This window comes from Physcomitrium patens, chromosome 25 (assembly GCF_059467195.1).
Source record: "Physcomitrium patens ecotype Gransden chromosome 25, ASM5946719v1, whole genome shotgun sequence".
Taxonomy (NCBI): Eukaryota; Viridiplantae; Streptophyta; class Bryopsida; order Funariales; family Funariaceae; genus Physcomitrium; species Physcomitrium patens.
In genome coordinates, this window is record NC_143434.1 from 5,697,005 (window position 1) to 5,710,393 (window position 13,389).

A 13,389-nucleotide genomic window follows, 5' to 3' on the forward strand; every position below is an offset into this window, starting at 1 on the left:
GAGTTGCAAGTTGATATATAAATTGTAGGATTAAGCTTGACCTCTAAGCAACCACTTATTGTATTCTCTTCTAATTTATAAAGTTCTATATATATATATATATATATATAGTTTTACTTCTATAAGATATTATCAAATTTACTTACTTGTATTTACTTTAATTTGATTCTTTTAGTCTAGGTTAATATATATGTCTAGGATAATATTTTATAAATTTTTCTTTGTAATTAATCTATTCTTTAAAAATTATACAATAACTTTATTAGTAGGAATAAAAAAGAAAATTAGGCAAACAACTTTATCCACTACATGTTAAAAATCTCCTTTGAAAAGAAATTCATTATCTTAGTCCACTTTGCAAGAAAGTGTGATTTTATTTCTTTTTCTACAAAAAATATAAAATAAAATTATAATCTACATAAAATTATGATTTTTGTGTGTATTTTATAGAATAAAGTTAGAAGAGTATACATGCATTTTATTTATTTATTTATTTATTTATTCAAAAGACCATACATCTATGCATGTCTCTATTTAGCCAGTTATATATTTGTCCATTTTGTAATTGGTTGAGTACAGAAACTATTCAAATCTGCATCACCCAAGTGTGGTATTCATGCAAGTGTGGTATTCATGCAAAGTCAAGTCCTCTCTTTCATACGATAAAATTATTGAAAAACAAAAAAAATATAGCCACATAGAAGAAAAAAAATAAAAATAAAAATAACAGTTAAATTACTACACATGTGGGAAAAAAAATTATATTATAAAAAAAATTAAATATGAACTAACTAGTACAATAGACATGAAAATTCAAAAAAACGATTTTGGATTCATACGAGCTGTGATTACAAAGTGCACTATTATTGAATAAGAAATCTAAAAAATAGCTGTGAAATAAGCAAGAAAGCAAGCCTTGGTGGCAAAGCTTACTACTCCCCAAGTTTCTACTTACCACTTACTACTCACCAAGTTACTACTACAACAGAAAGTAAAGAATTCCCGGAAGACTCTCGCTCCCCGTCCCAGTTTCGGCGTCGAGACTTATGCATCAGGATGACGAGAAGTTTGATGAATGATGTTGAGGCGAGCGGATGGATGATATGTGAGCACAACAAGCGGCGCCGGAGGGACGGGCGCGCCGGCGTGGCGCCACTCCCAGGACCTGGACTGGGTCGCAACAAAGTGCTTGGGGCTCCACAGATCGTCGCCGGAGACCCTGCCATCTCTCTCCACGCGCTGCGCATCCTCTACTCGCCGCTTCGCCTCTCGCGCTTTCTCCATGTTGCCGTTCACCACATGCGCCGTGACTTCTGACCACACGTTTGCGGATTCCAGTGACGACAGTGCCTGTGCTTCATCACACGCAATCTCAACTGTGAGCTCAAAGGGTCTTGTGAAATGAACTCAAATGAGTGAGATGACTAACACAACACACGTTTCGCAGTTTTGGAATTGTATCCACCTCTAGATTTGCTACCGCGGGTGCGTGTATATCGACTATCGCTGATTGCGCGTCATACAGTGTGGATGTGATCCCTGTAGCTTTGTCACTTAAGCTTACTATCCTGAAAAATATACACACGTAGGCACAACATGAAAATCCAGGCGAATGGAACGGGGAAGCTTTGAGAGCTGAGAAGATGATGTCAGCAGATTACAACTACCTCCTCAATTAGCTCATAAATCGACCCTTCTCTGCCCAATTCTTGCAAGCCAAAATGCATCCCCCATGCGTTGACAGTATTGCGCTGTACTAAACGTCCGGTTCTGGTGATCCAGGCACCTTTTACTACGGGTGTGTCCAATAGCGCGAACATTTCAGGAACAACCGATCTCTCCCAACTTCGAAGTAATGGTTCTATGTTGTAAGCCTGGAGCGAGGATAGACTTCTGTAGTAGCGGGGAAACAACCAACCCCTCAAATCTATTCCAGATGCCCACGGAGATTAAGCATTGGCTATCTGGTGCACCTTGCAATTTTGTTTGCCGATCACTGCACATTGACTCTGGCGCTAACAACCCGGCAGATCCATGTAGAAACTGGGTGTCTCCGGTCAGCTGGTGTCGGTGTCCATGACATTGCAGCAACAGCATCACGAAATCAGCGAACAGCCGCTGGATGAAGAGTTTGGCGGTGTACTACGAGGCTCACGGAACTGGGTTCCATTCAGTAATGTTTGTGCAAGCAGGGAGGAAAGATAGAAACGACGGAGAAGCTTTGAGAGCTGAGAGAGAGAGAGAGAGAGAGAGAGAGAGAGAGCTACGCCATTCTTCAGAGCGTGGGGGCGTTGGGGGATCGATGATCAGTAAGGGATCGGAATCTTCTGAGTGCATCCGAATCTGATACAGGAGCAGTTTCACCTACTTCCATGTCCTCGCCGCATCTACCTCGTTGCCATCCCCTTCACCATCACCCCGAGGTTGTTATGGCGTTGTGCATTGTTATGATGGATCTCGACGTCGCCTTGGTGTGAAATCAAAACCAGGCTCCAAAGCAAGCCCTGCGACGACGACGACAACAGGATGCATGAACAGAACGACCGCAGGACGCCGACCGACCAGCATCCCACCAGGCAAACGCTTTAAAGGGTCCTCTTCACACGGGGAGCTGTATTGTTGCAATACACACTTCTCCCCTAAGATGCCACGTATACGCCAGGTCACCATATCCCGAGGTTCCACTTGGCATTTACAACTTCATGCAACAATTGGAGTTGCTGTGTGTGTGCGTGTGTGTGTCTCCATTGCAACGCCCGATTTCCCAGCCTTCAATCTTCTAACCTAAGCAAGCATTGCAGCACGCTTCCAATCCAGTACCTACCGCTTTATAAAACCAAGTGAGATTTCGTAGCATTCGTCCAATTTGAGTTACGACTTTTCCATGCTTTTGTGGAACGCAGGTGGGTCTCCACTTTGTGTTATGGGTTTTCTTTGATTTCTCTCTCTCTCTCGTTCGACTGGGCAGAGTGGGCGGAGTATTGATTCTGGGTCATTGGTGCATGGTTTATTTTCATTGAGGGTTGAATTTTGGTTTCCCAGTAAGGGATCAAAACCCGACTAAAGGTGATTGGAATTTTGCTCATCTGACGCATATGACGCAGAGATTAACAGACTTTGACTGTCCATTGTGCCATTGACAGTTGATTAATCAAGCCAAGTGTTTTCCAAGGAACCAGGCTGAGAAGGAAGAACAGGTAGCGCAGAAGAATTGTGGTGAACCTTGATCTGGGTTATTTTGGCATTTGGAAGTGGGCTAAGGGACGCAGAGGTGCTAAAAAAGATTTGGATTTGAATTGCTGTCGTGATCGGCCATGGCTTCAGAGCAGCTTAGCAGCGCACATAGATATGCAGCTGGGGGGCTATTTGCATTGGCACTCAGGCAAGCGCAGCTGCATCAGCACTCCGAGATGGGGTTCGGTTTCCCCCTGGTCATGGAATCCCCCAACGATGGTGCTTCTTCGGCCTTCGAGAGCAATGGAGAGATCCCATGGAGTCACGAAGAGAGTGGTCTTGTTCGTAACGTATTCAGGTCATTAATTTTGGATAGATTCTAATTTTTTTGGATTATTCTTGGCACCGTTTAGCCTTGTTCTAAATTGTTAGGGTGTTTTCAACTTTGAAAATAAGAGCTTTCTTTTGTAGCACTCGCTCCCAATGGTAATGACGCAGCACTGATAATGATGCAGATGCTTGGGCATTGATCAAAAAGCCTGGGTTGGTCTAGAATCTACAGCCTTGTCCATGGAATCCAAGCATCACATCTCAGCAGTGAGAATCTCACCCTGTACACAGTTGTAACTATCTAGTATTTTTTGAGTTTCTATGGAGTATTTTTGAGGCAAAATGTGACAATGTGACAATATTCAAGGTTGATACCATTGATGCATATGCAGTTTTTAAAGCTCATGGGGGAAGATGACGAAGAGTCACGAAAGTTGACTAAAGATGCGGCCGAGTTGGCCAAAGCTGTGGATATCATGGACGAAAGTACCAAAGAGAAGCAAGGTAGTGGTGTTGCCAGGTTCGAGTTTGTACAGCTCATAATATAAAAACAAATTCTGTGTGGAGCATGAAGAGATGTTGTTTAACAATGTGGAGATTTTGCAGTTTCAACTCCCGACTCCAAGGGCAAGTCTCAGGAACCCAAGATAGAGATGGAGCGATTCGCAAATGGAGAGAACAGCTTGAGCTTGAATGAAGCTAAAGCTATGTCCTATGAACGGAAAGTGGCTGTAATATATACACTGTTGGCAGCTTGTGTCGCTGACACTCATGTGGTCACAGGTTATACCACGGCTGAGGCTTCCACGGAGAACAATGTTGCGAAGTCTGGTTATGATGCTCGACAGCGAGTTGCCCTCCGCTTGCTTGTGCTGTGGCTTGATATTGATTGGGCAAAAGTCGTAAGTTTGATTCCTGCATTTCATGTTTTCGTCTTGTCATAATCTTGTGGGTGCAAGTCTGTTCAGACAAGGATCATTAATGACCATCGACTGCGAAATTCCACTGACTTGGCAATATATAATTGATGGTGCATATGATTCATTAAGCCGTCTTGCATATTAGGCCCAGTCATCAACATCTGGAATGCTTGGAATTACATGTGGACCCTGAGTGGTGTTATCCGGGATGCCTGTGTCTTGTTCTCACTTAGGGAGTTATGGAGCTTATGGTGGCTTACATGGCTATGGCTGCGCAAAGGGAAAGAGACGGAAAGCGTAAAGATGAAGAGGAAGAAGAAAGTCAGTGGGCGCAATGGAAACGTGCAGGGTTTATTGGTGCAGCTGCTGTTACAGGAGGAACACTGCTTGCTATCACTGGAGGTGGCTGTTTTGAGACTCACTTTTGATGCAAAATTGTCCAGCGTTTTAGGCGAAAGTTTCACATTTTATCTCTGAATTTGCAATTCCCAATTTTGTGCACAATGAGGATGTCACTAATGTCACTACAAGGAGCTAAAAAACTTTGAAGATGTGGGGTTTATTTTATTCAAAATGACGTCCACCAGAAGTTTGGCATGATTCATATTCCTTCAAATCTTACATCCCCAATATCATGTCTTCAACCACCTGACACGTATGTTTGGTTGGACTGTGATAGGTCTAGCAGCTCCAGCGATAGCAGCAGGAATGGCTGCCATAGGAAGTGCTGTGCCAATTCTTGGTGCAGGAGGGTTAACAGCAGCCGCCGCAGTGGCTGGTTCAGCGGTTGGCTCGGCTGCAGTGACAGCCTCTTTTGGAGGTGATGGAGAGCACATTTCTCCTTAGCGTGACCCTAGTTCTCTAGTTCTCAATTTGTGGTAAAATGTTCGTTTTTCTTAATATGCACAATGTTGCTTATTTTGTATCACGCCTTTTTGAACACGCCGAACTTTGCTACTGTTGATGAGCAGTGGCAGGAGCCAGATTGACAGGAATGAAGATGGCACGAAGGATGAGGGACATCGACGAGTTTGCATTTGAAACATTAGGCAGCAATCATCAACAAGGGGTATGTGTCATTGTTCTTTCTTGCTCTAAAAACGTTGCAATGCTCTCTTCATTCATTGAATCTATATCGTAATCATGTTAAAAATTCTGAATCCATGAGAAAAAAATTGAAATTATATGAGTGATAGCAAGTTGCTGTTCAATATTGTCCTTATTTTGTCAAACTGGTGCTTCCTTTTCAGCGTTTGGCAGTGGAGATAGTGGTGTCAGGCATTGCTTTTTCTCCAGATGACTTTGTTAAACCGTGGGAAGCCCCGGATGGCGATTCAGAGAGGTACGTCATCTTAGTTGGTGGTTTACAAGAATTGTTCAAATATGTGTAAAACTGGTGGGCACCGAGCGAGTTAATTTCCGTGTGTTTCTCCCAAATTTCATTCAATTGTGCAAAGGTTTTAATTTTTCGGCACAGATTTTGAAGATTTGCGTAAGAGAAAGCGATTTGTGCAGATATGCGTTGCTTTGGGAGACGGAGCATGTCATCGCAGTTAGCTCCGCAATTCAAGATTGGCTTACTTCAAGTGTGCCACGCTTTCCCTTGTTGATATGATGTTAAGGCAACAATCTTTGTTTTGATTTGAATTAGCCTGCAGATGATCACGCACCTGCTCAAGTTATTTCAATGTAAAAATGAATGTCATTGATACCCTCAACACAGTTTCAATGCTCCGAGCCGCCTGTTGGACTGAATACTTTGTCCCCCTTGAACTAATGTTAGATCATATAATTAATTTACTGCCACAGCCGCCATGAAGGAGGTCATCAAACGAGGCGCTATGCGCACAATTCTCGGCGGTCTTCTAAGCGCTTTGTCAACCCCTCTTGCCTTTCTTGGCGCAACTGACCTGATTGACAGCAAATGGCAACTTGCCATTGACAGGTGTTGCTTGCATCTTCTCTTTCTCTTCTCAATTCAAGTATTATTTTGACTTTATCTTGTATTGCATCACTGTTTAGTGAAAATGGACTTATTTTGCTGAGTAAGAACGGGGCTGTTGGATTTATTTCTTTGCAAATGAACAGGTCAGGGAAAGCTGGCAAACTTCTTGCCACAGTCTTACTTCAAGGTGGTCAAGGCAGCCGGTAATTACTTTTACGCTGAACCTGTATTCCCAAGTAGTTCCAAAACTATTTTTCGGCTACTCTAACAAGAATGATCTTTTTTCAAATTTATGTTAATGACAAAAACCCAGACCGGTTGTATTGGTGATGTGAATGGTACAATTTTTTAAATATCCACCAGCAAGCGAATCAGTAAACTGTGCTACCTATTGTTCCTGAAGTCACTGGCTTTCTGCTATTTGTACAGGCCAGTAACGCTGATAGGATATGCTCTGGGTGCCCGAGTAATATTCACATGCTTGGAAGAATTGGCAAAACATGGGAATGAAGGTAAGCCTCTGTAGAATTGTATTCATTCTCGGTGAAGAGACCTACAAGAACCATTTCATTCAGATGTGATATTACTCAGTGTGCGCCAGCTACAAAGATTACCTTGCAACTTGCAGGAATTGGTATTGTTGAAAGGGTGGTCCTTCTGGGGACTCCAGAAACAGTGGAGAAATCAAGATGGGAGTCCGCTCGCAAGGTACACACCATTTCTCTCTTACGTGAATTTGTTTGTCCCAATTAGGCATTGAGCAGAACAGGAACATTTGATGTGCCCTTGAAATAAATATAGCAAAAACATTGTCCTCAACATCTCCATATTCTGTATAGAATCCTGTCGGTGTTCTTGTCTAATGCCTGTCTGAATGGCTGAAACTTAAAAACCTGCTAAATTATGCATCATGCTTTCAGGTGGTGGCAGGAAGGTTTGTTAATGGTTTCTCCACGAATGATTGGGTCCTTGGGGTTTGTTATCGAGCTAAGTACGTATCCATCCCTTGTCCATGGTTTCAGGGAGATATTACTCCGCCTGTACTTCCTGATTTCGATTGCTGACAGTCTTGGTAGAATTTCATGAGGCTTCAGTTGTACTCACTTTCTTTTGAGTCTTTTGCTGACATGGGTTCTTGATGTGCAGCTTGATGTCGCAAGGGCTGGCAGGACTTCAAGCAGTGAAAGTCCCTGGAATAGAGAATGTAAGTGGCTTCGTATGCAAACTGTAAGAAATCTCAAATAACTATGTTTGTAGAATTTGGTTAACATCTTAGATTGAAGCTTTTAACGATTGACTCTTACCCATTGCAGGTAGACTTGTCTGATATGATTGATGGCCATGCATCCTACTTGACAAGCTTGAAGCACATATTGAATGGGATTAACCTGGATAACTTCTACTCCACCCAGCCTTATAAGCTTCACATGTCTACCAAAGACAAAGAGGAAGCAAGATCAACTACGGCTGGTCCAGCACCAGATCTGTAGCACAACTGCAGGTGTCTTCTAGCTCAAACATTATTTTCTGGCAACGCATATTCGCATTTCTCTTTTTATTCTTACATTTCAGGTAAATGTGTTAGTCGGGTCATCAAAGCAGATGTGATATATGAGAATGTTTTTCAAGTCATTGAATAAGGTACACCAAACAATTGATCTACGTAACAAAGTTGATAGACTCTGTTACTCATTGAAACCATGTCGCCCAAAATAGCTGAACCCAATTTTTTGCATTACAGTGTTGAAAGTACTTGTTAGTTTTTCTCTGATTGAATCAGATTAGTCTGGAAAAAATGAAATATTTGTATTTTTAGATAACAACAGTGAAATTTGAACTATTTGGAAGTAATTGTGCTTTTCCACCTCTTGCTCACAAATCTTACTACTTTTTTTCAACTACATAATTTTGTGATGTGTATTATAAAACTCGAAATCAATACGGCAGATTATTTCTTTGATACATAATGAAATGTATTAATTTTTGCAACATTTGACAATTTAGTCAAGAAATAATCGTTTATATTACTTTTTGTTCAAATGATATTGAGTAAACAGAAGGTGTACATTGATTTCTACTTGCTTGAAGTTCTGTAATTCTGGTTTTTTAATATTTCTTTTTATTTTAAATGAACGTTGGAAGAATGAAAATACTGAAACTTGAAATACTACCAGATGCCTAACGAATGTGATGTTTAACTAAAATCAAAATCAGAAAACACATAAATTTACAAATTGATTAATAAAAAACTAGTATTAATTTAAACATATTTAATTATTAACATGTTTCTTATTAAAAAAAAATGTTAAGTCTACTATAAATTTATCAATTTATTTACAACATGCAGCTTTTTATGCTTCTGGATGATTTGATAATAAAATATGCAACTATTCTAGAATAATTTGTTGGCATATTTTTTTAAAACTACAAATAATGGTCTTGGATTTAAAATAAATATAAAATTTAACAAATAATGCTTTTTCTCTTTCTGTGTGAAGCTGAAAAAAAAAATGCATCATAACATGTATCACTGATATCTGAATTAAATTAACTATAGATTTACAAAATAATACACAAAATAACAACAATGTACTAAAAAATGAGTGATTTTTTTTATGTCATTAAACAAACTTTAGTTTCATGTGTTCAAATATCATTTTTTTTACATATTTAATTAAATTTCTACTAGTAAAAATTTTAGCCAATCTTATTATATTTTTTAAAACTTTAATTTTTTCCTGTGATTTTCTAATTTAATTTTCTAAATTTTTAGAATCCTATACTTTCACAACCATTTTAGGTATCTTGAAATTAAAGTTTTTGGTATAATTCATTTCAAGATCTGAGACCCAAAATACCAATATCTGATGTTTAATTTGATTGGTTTTTTATTACTATTTGAAGTGCATTTATTATACTATGATACAATATTAGATTTGTTATCATATCAAAATTTAATATTTAATTTCAACATTTCTCCTAACATAATCACTATCCATAAAAAGAAATTTATAATCAAGTTTTTCTTTAATTCCTTATTTTCAAAATGTAAAAGCTGAATGTAAAGAATATTTATCAATGTATTTGAAGAAAAATGAGCATATGCCATTGTAAAAAGCTATGGTTTAAGTACATCCATATTTTTTATAATAATATTTGTAAAATAACGTGTCTTAAAACATCCAATGAAATGTGAGTATGTCAATGATCACTTTATGGAGTATATTTTCAAAATCCATAATTTCTTAAACCATATATTTTAAATTAAAGAACAACTTTGTAATACTTTATAATGACACAAACTTTGAATCATTTAATATAATTTTCTAACGAAAACCATCCAGCTAAAATACATCCAACAAAAAGCATCCAAACAGAGGATGAAAGCGGAGGGTCGAGAAAGGGCTAAGGGCAAGGAGGGCAAGGGACGCGTTGCGGCGAGCGAGGGACCACGGCACCATCGCCATCTCGCCATCTTGCCATCGCTACAGCCAAAACCCTCGAGCTCCGCAAAGCAAAACCCTTACCGAAGAAGAAAGGAAGGAAGCCGCAGCCATGGCCACCACCGCCTCGTAGTCAAGACCGCCTTTTACTCGTCCTGCTTTAGGTACTTGCGTCTCAACCTCTGCTGCGGCTGCTGAGTTGAACCACTTTTCTGCCATTCTCGCTTCGTTTGGATCGTTGCATGGTGCGTTGCTGTTGTTGCGATGTGTCTGTTGTTGTTAGTGACGCCGTGTGAAGTCGTATCTTGGCTGCTGATTGTTCCTTGCCTCCTTGATCGCTTGTAGTAGTGAGGTGCCTGTCTTGAAGTTTTTTTTTTTTTTTTTTTTTTTTTTTCTTTCTGTAGCTCGTGCCTTCAGGAATCGCTGCTGGCGTTGTGTCGTCGGTAGGCGGTGCCTACGCGCTAGCGCATCCTGTGCGGGTCGTTTGCTGGCATGTTTTAGTTTCCTTTATTATTGGTTCGAGTCTTTCTTTTTCTGGCATTTGGTTCCGCTCTGGTTTCCTTGCGGCTTCTGTGCGTTGTTTGTCCCTGTAGATTACTTGCTATTCTGTTCTTCAGCCTTGTGCATGACTACCCGGCATTTTAGATGCTAATATTTGTAGATCAATTAGAATTGGTTGTTTGTGGTTTCATTCGTTGCGTTGCGATTCTAAAGCCTGTGTGCGAGAACCAAGTGATTGTGATCTGCGCATTTTAGTGTTGAGTGAGGGGTAGTCGTGGGAGTCTCACAGCAGCTAAATTGGGAAAGAGAAAGACTCTGGGAGTTTTCAAGTTGGGTCGTGCATGAGCAGAGGATAAAAAGATGTATATATATATATATATATATATATAGATATATGTATACATGAGCCGAGGCTTTGTGGATTGATGCATTTGATGCATTTGGATTATGTTGGTTCGAAGGCACTCTGGCTTTTTGGTGTTGCTTGACGAAATGTTGGGCCGCTCAGTGTAAGTGGTGCGCGAGTAGCAGGTTGGCTTCCTTATGGTACGGTAATTAGGTTGTGGATATTAGTTGGAAGTGAAGTAGATGGAACTATAGTTTTGATAAATGTAGAGAGAGTGGGTTGGAAGAAGGAAAGAGTGGTTTATACCAGAAGTCTATGTTGAATAGAATTGTGTTCTGACGCGAATCTTCTTTGGACAACCTTCTTAGTAGTTGTGAACAGCAACAAAGCGTGAAAGAGGTCTGTTCTTTCCAAGACGGAGTGCGGATGCGGGGACTATCATTTTGGTGCTCTCTTTGCTGCTTGGGCTTCTGTTTCTTATGTTTCCGGCGGCGCCGTCGCAAACGGATGGTGTGTTCCTCTGGTCTATATTGACTACATTCCTTCAGGTACGCTCACTTTCAACCGTCATTGATATCTATCTTGCACGTTATTAAGCGGAGGGGGGGGGGTCTCTGGTTTCATGGATCTAATTAACTTAGTAACATTGGCCTCAATTCATCCATGCCTTGATGTCTGAAAAGGGACAAATAAAGCTCTTTAGCTCCGCATGTGTTTGGAAAATAGTTAAAAGAATAGTAACGAGGGTTTTTTAGTTATTTTGCGTTGGGCTGTTCTTGATTGTTATTGGGGAAGCTCTGAATTTCAACAATTTGGTTAAATTTCACGTGCAGGGAAAATTTGGAAAGTTCATGAGATGATTGGAGCTTGAGGAGGGCGGTCTTTTTGGGTGAAAAATTTGCAAGAGTGATGATAGTTCTGTTAGCATCTTTTTGTTGTGACCTCCTCTCTTCAGTTACTCGTCCATGGCGCCGACTGTTCTGGCTAGCGCTGCACCTGTACATTTCTGCGTGGAGCGTCGTGCTAAATCGATTGTCCGAAGCTTTCACAAGGTTTATTGGAGTAGTAACAGCATATCGTCGCGAAAAAGAGGTGTGACGTTGATACATCTCAAGTCATTTCCTTTCAGTGTTCTAAGATGTTTTACGTGCATGCTAGTGTAATACAGCATAACTACGGTCAACGTTGACAGTACAAGGTGGTGGTTTGTATTCCCTGTACTGTTAGGTTAGATTTTTTTAAGATCTAGAAGTCATTCTTCATCTGATCCTTTGATCATTTACTCAACAGCTGGAGTTACGACTCTGTTCTTTGAGGCATGATTATGAAGACTTGAAATTGCGGAATGGTGAGCTTCAGAGAAAATTAGATGCCCTCACAAGATATCGCCGGAGGGTTATGGAAACTCTTGACCTTGTGATGGCTGACAAGGAAAAAGCAGTGAACGCTCTGAAGGTCTTGAAAAATAAGGTAGGCACTTGAAATGACTAAGCCACTTAAGGATGTACATAGATTGCATAATTTACCTTCTGTGCCGATTAGTACCAGGTAGTCTCACATTTCTGGCAACCCCGTTTTGTTCTCTCTGGAAATTGTAAGGGTTTTATATGATTTATTATTATGGTTCCTTTATCCACTTCTGGTTTTTGTGGGATTTAGGTTCAGAATTTGGAAACCACAAATCAACAGTTAGCTGATATTGAAGAGGTGCTACGGAGGGCTCTGGAAGAGAATCTGGCAAACTTAAAAGCAGCCAACAAGCCAAGTACAGAAAAGCTTTATAACAGCTTTAGTGCAGATTCTCAATTTGTTCAAGCTAAACGTCTCACCGATAAAACTCTTCTTAACAAAGACACACTCAAAGACAAAGAATCATCTGGTGTCCCACAACCTGTGAGAGCTCAGCCACCTTGCAGGTCGGGACTGATCGTTCGAACAAATGTCGAGACTGTGTTTGTTGTTGAATCTGAGAACGGTGCGGCCTTCGCGTCGACTATGTTTAGTGCATTGCTTTCAACTCTGGTGGCAATAATTGCGTGGGAGTCCAAGGTTGGTACTCTACTGCTTATTATATTGTTCTGATATTGCTCAAGCAAGATTTATTTGAGAGAGCCCTGTTTTTGTTCTGCTCAGTAATGTAGCCTGCTTGACATCTCGATCTTATAGAAACGATGGCGAAGTAGGGAATAAATGCTTGGAACATTATGATCATCTTGCTCTAATATTTGCACCTCAACGCATTGTGCAGAGTCCTTGCAAACCTCTAGTGATTGCCCTGTTCTCTGTGGTGGGCATGTCGCATATCAGCGTAGTTCGCTTTTTCACTAAACTCCAGACGCAACGAGGTTTTTTGGCTGTGGCTCTTCTGAGCCTCAACTGGTTTGTTTTGGGAACCTTGGCTCACCCTGCCTTGCCACACGTTGGTCCGATGGGGTCTGGCGTCTTATTAGCTGTTGGTGGTAGGTTTCTTAAGTTCCTTGGGTTTGAAAACATCATGAGAGTTGTCGAGGTTACCAGCATTTGAGCGGCAATCGATGCGAGAGTAGACATTGCTCAAACTGCGGCCCTGTGTTGCATGTTCGATACTTGTAATTAGATGGTAGGTAGATTTTTCTTTGTACATGAAATTAGTGTACAGGTAAAACATGAAAGTTCTTATTCAGTATATAGTGTACAGGGATTCTCTATAAATTGAACTGATTAAAAAAAAAAAAAAAAAAAAAAAAAAAA

The 13,389-nt window shown here is 40.4% G+C and overlaps 3 protein-coding genes across 7 annotated transcripts; 2 read left to right on the plus strand and 1 right to left on the minus strand.

Moving 5' to 3' along the window:
- Nucleotides 1-812: 812 nt before the first annotated feature.
- Nucleotides 813-1,820, minus strand: LOC112277233 (oxysterol-binding protein-related protein 4C). 2 transcript variants are annotated; one of them, XM_024509334.3, is made up of 2 exons: nt 1,668-1,820; nt 813-1,350 (listed from the first exon to the last, which is right to left on the minus strand). In XM_024509334.3, the coding sequence occupies exons 1-2, from the start codon at nt 1,818-1,820 to the stop codon at nt 1,045-1,047; spliced, it is 459 nt and encodes a 152-aa protein (XP_024365102.1). In that variant the 3' UTR covers nt 813-1,044. The 2 variants fall into 2 exon arrangements, with proteins under 2 accessions (XP_024365102.1, XP_024365100.1); XM_024509332.3 differs by having other exon boundaries at nt 1,665-1,820.
- A 1,360-nt stretch (nt 1,821-3,180) lies between these two features.
- On the plus strand, nt 3,181-8,248 carry LOC112277232 (transmembrane and coiled-coil domain-containing protein STS1). The gene is made up of 16 exons (XM_024509330.3): nt 3,181-3,532; nt 3,690-3,771; nt 3,897-4,008; nt 4,111-4,406; nt 4,658-4,826; nt 5,104-5,244; nt 5,396-5,493; nt 5,675-5,766; nt 5,940-6,010; nt 6,234-6,369; nt 6,513-6,572; nt 6,799-6,881; nt 6,998-7,077; nt 7,290-7,360; nt 7,516-7,573; nt 7,683-8,248. Exons 1-16 carry the CDS (start codon nt 3,315-3,317, stop codon nt 7,857-7,859), a joined length of 1,944 nt encoding a protein of 647 aa, XP_024365098.1. The 5' UTR covers nt 3,181-3,314; the 3' UTR covers nt 7,860-8,248.
- Nucleotides 8,249-9,792: 1,544 nt separating this feature from the next.
- LOC112277619 (uncharacterized) lies at nt 9,793-13,389 on the plus strand. 4 transcript variants are annotated; one of them, XM_024510169.3, is made up of 6 exons: nt 9,793-9,976; nt 11,028-11,207; nt 11,493-11,751; nt 11,950-12,129; nt 12,319-12,708; nt 12,908-13,389. In XM_024510169.3, exons 3-6 carry the CDS (start codon nt 11,569-11,571, stop codon nt 13,181-13,183), a joined length of 1,029 nt encoding a protein of 342 aa, XP_024365937.1. In that variant the 5' UTR covers nt 9,793-9,976; nt 11,028-11,207; nt 11,493-11,568; the 3' UTR covers nt 13,184-13,389. The 4 variants fall into 4 exon arrangements, with proteins under 4 accessions (XP_024365937.1, XP_024365938.1, XP_024365940.1 ...); XM_024510170.3 differs by having other exon boundaries at nt 9,796-9,976; nt 11,031-11,207; XM_024510172.3 differs by having other exon boundaries at nt 9,955-10,057.

Excerpts from the sequence above, each read along its gene's own strand:
- LOC112277619 (XM_024510169.3), top strand. The coding sequence starts at position 11,569 with ATGATAGTTCTGTTAGCATCTTTTTGTTGTGACCTCCTCTCTTCAGTT. Across the intron at positions 12,130-12,318 it reads TGAAGGTCTTGAAAAATAAG|GTTCAGAATTTGGAAACCAC; the intron begins GTAGGCACTTGA and ends TGTGGGATTTAG. Across the intron at positions 12,709-12,907 it reads TAATTGCGTGGGAGTCCAAG|AGTCCTTGCAAACCTCTAGT; the intron begins GTTGGTACTCTA and ends CGCATTGTGCAG.
- LOC112277232 (XM_024509330.3), top strand. The coding sequence starts at position 3,315 with ATGGCTTCAGAGCAGCTTAGCAGCGCACATAGATATGCAGCTGGGGGG. Across the intron at positions 3,533-3,689 it reads CTTGTTCGTAACGTATTCAG|ATGCTTGGGCATTGATCAAA; the intron begins GTCATTAATTTT and ends ATAATGATGCAG. Across the intron at positions 6,882-6,997 it reads GGCAAAACATGGGAATGAAG|GAATTGGTATTGTTGAAAGG; the intron begins GTAAGCCTCTGT and ends TGCAACTTGCAG.
- LOC112277233 (XM_024509332.3), bottom strand. The coding sequence starts at position 1,820 with ATGTTCGCGCTATTGGACACACCCGTAGTAAAAGGTGCCTGGATCACC. Across the intron at positions 1,351-1,664 it reads ATGAGCTAATTGAGGAGGTA|GCACTGTCGTCACTGGAATC; the intron begins GTTGTAATCTGC and ends GATGAAGCACAG.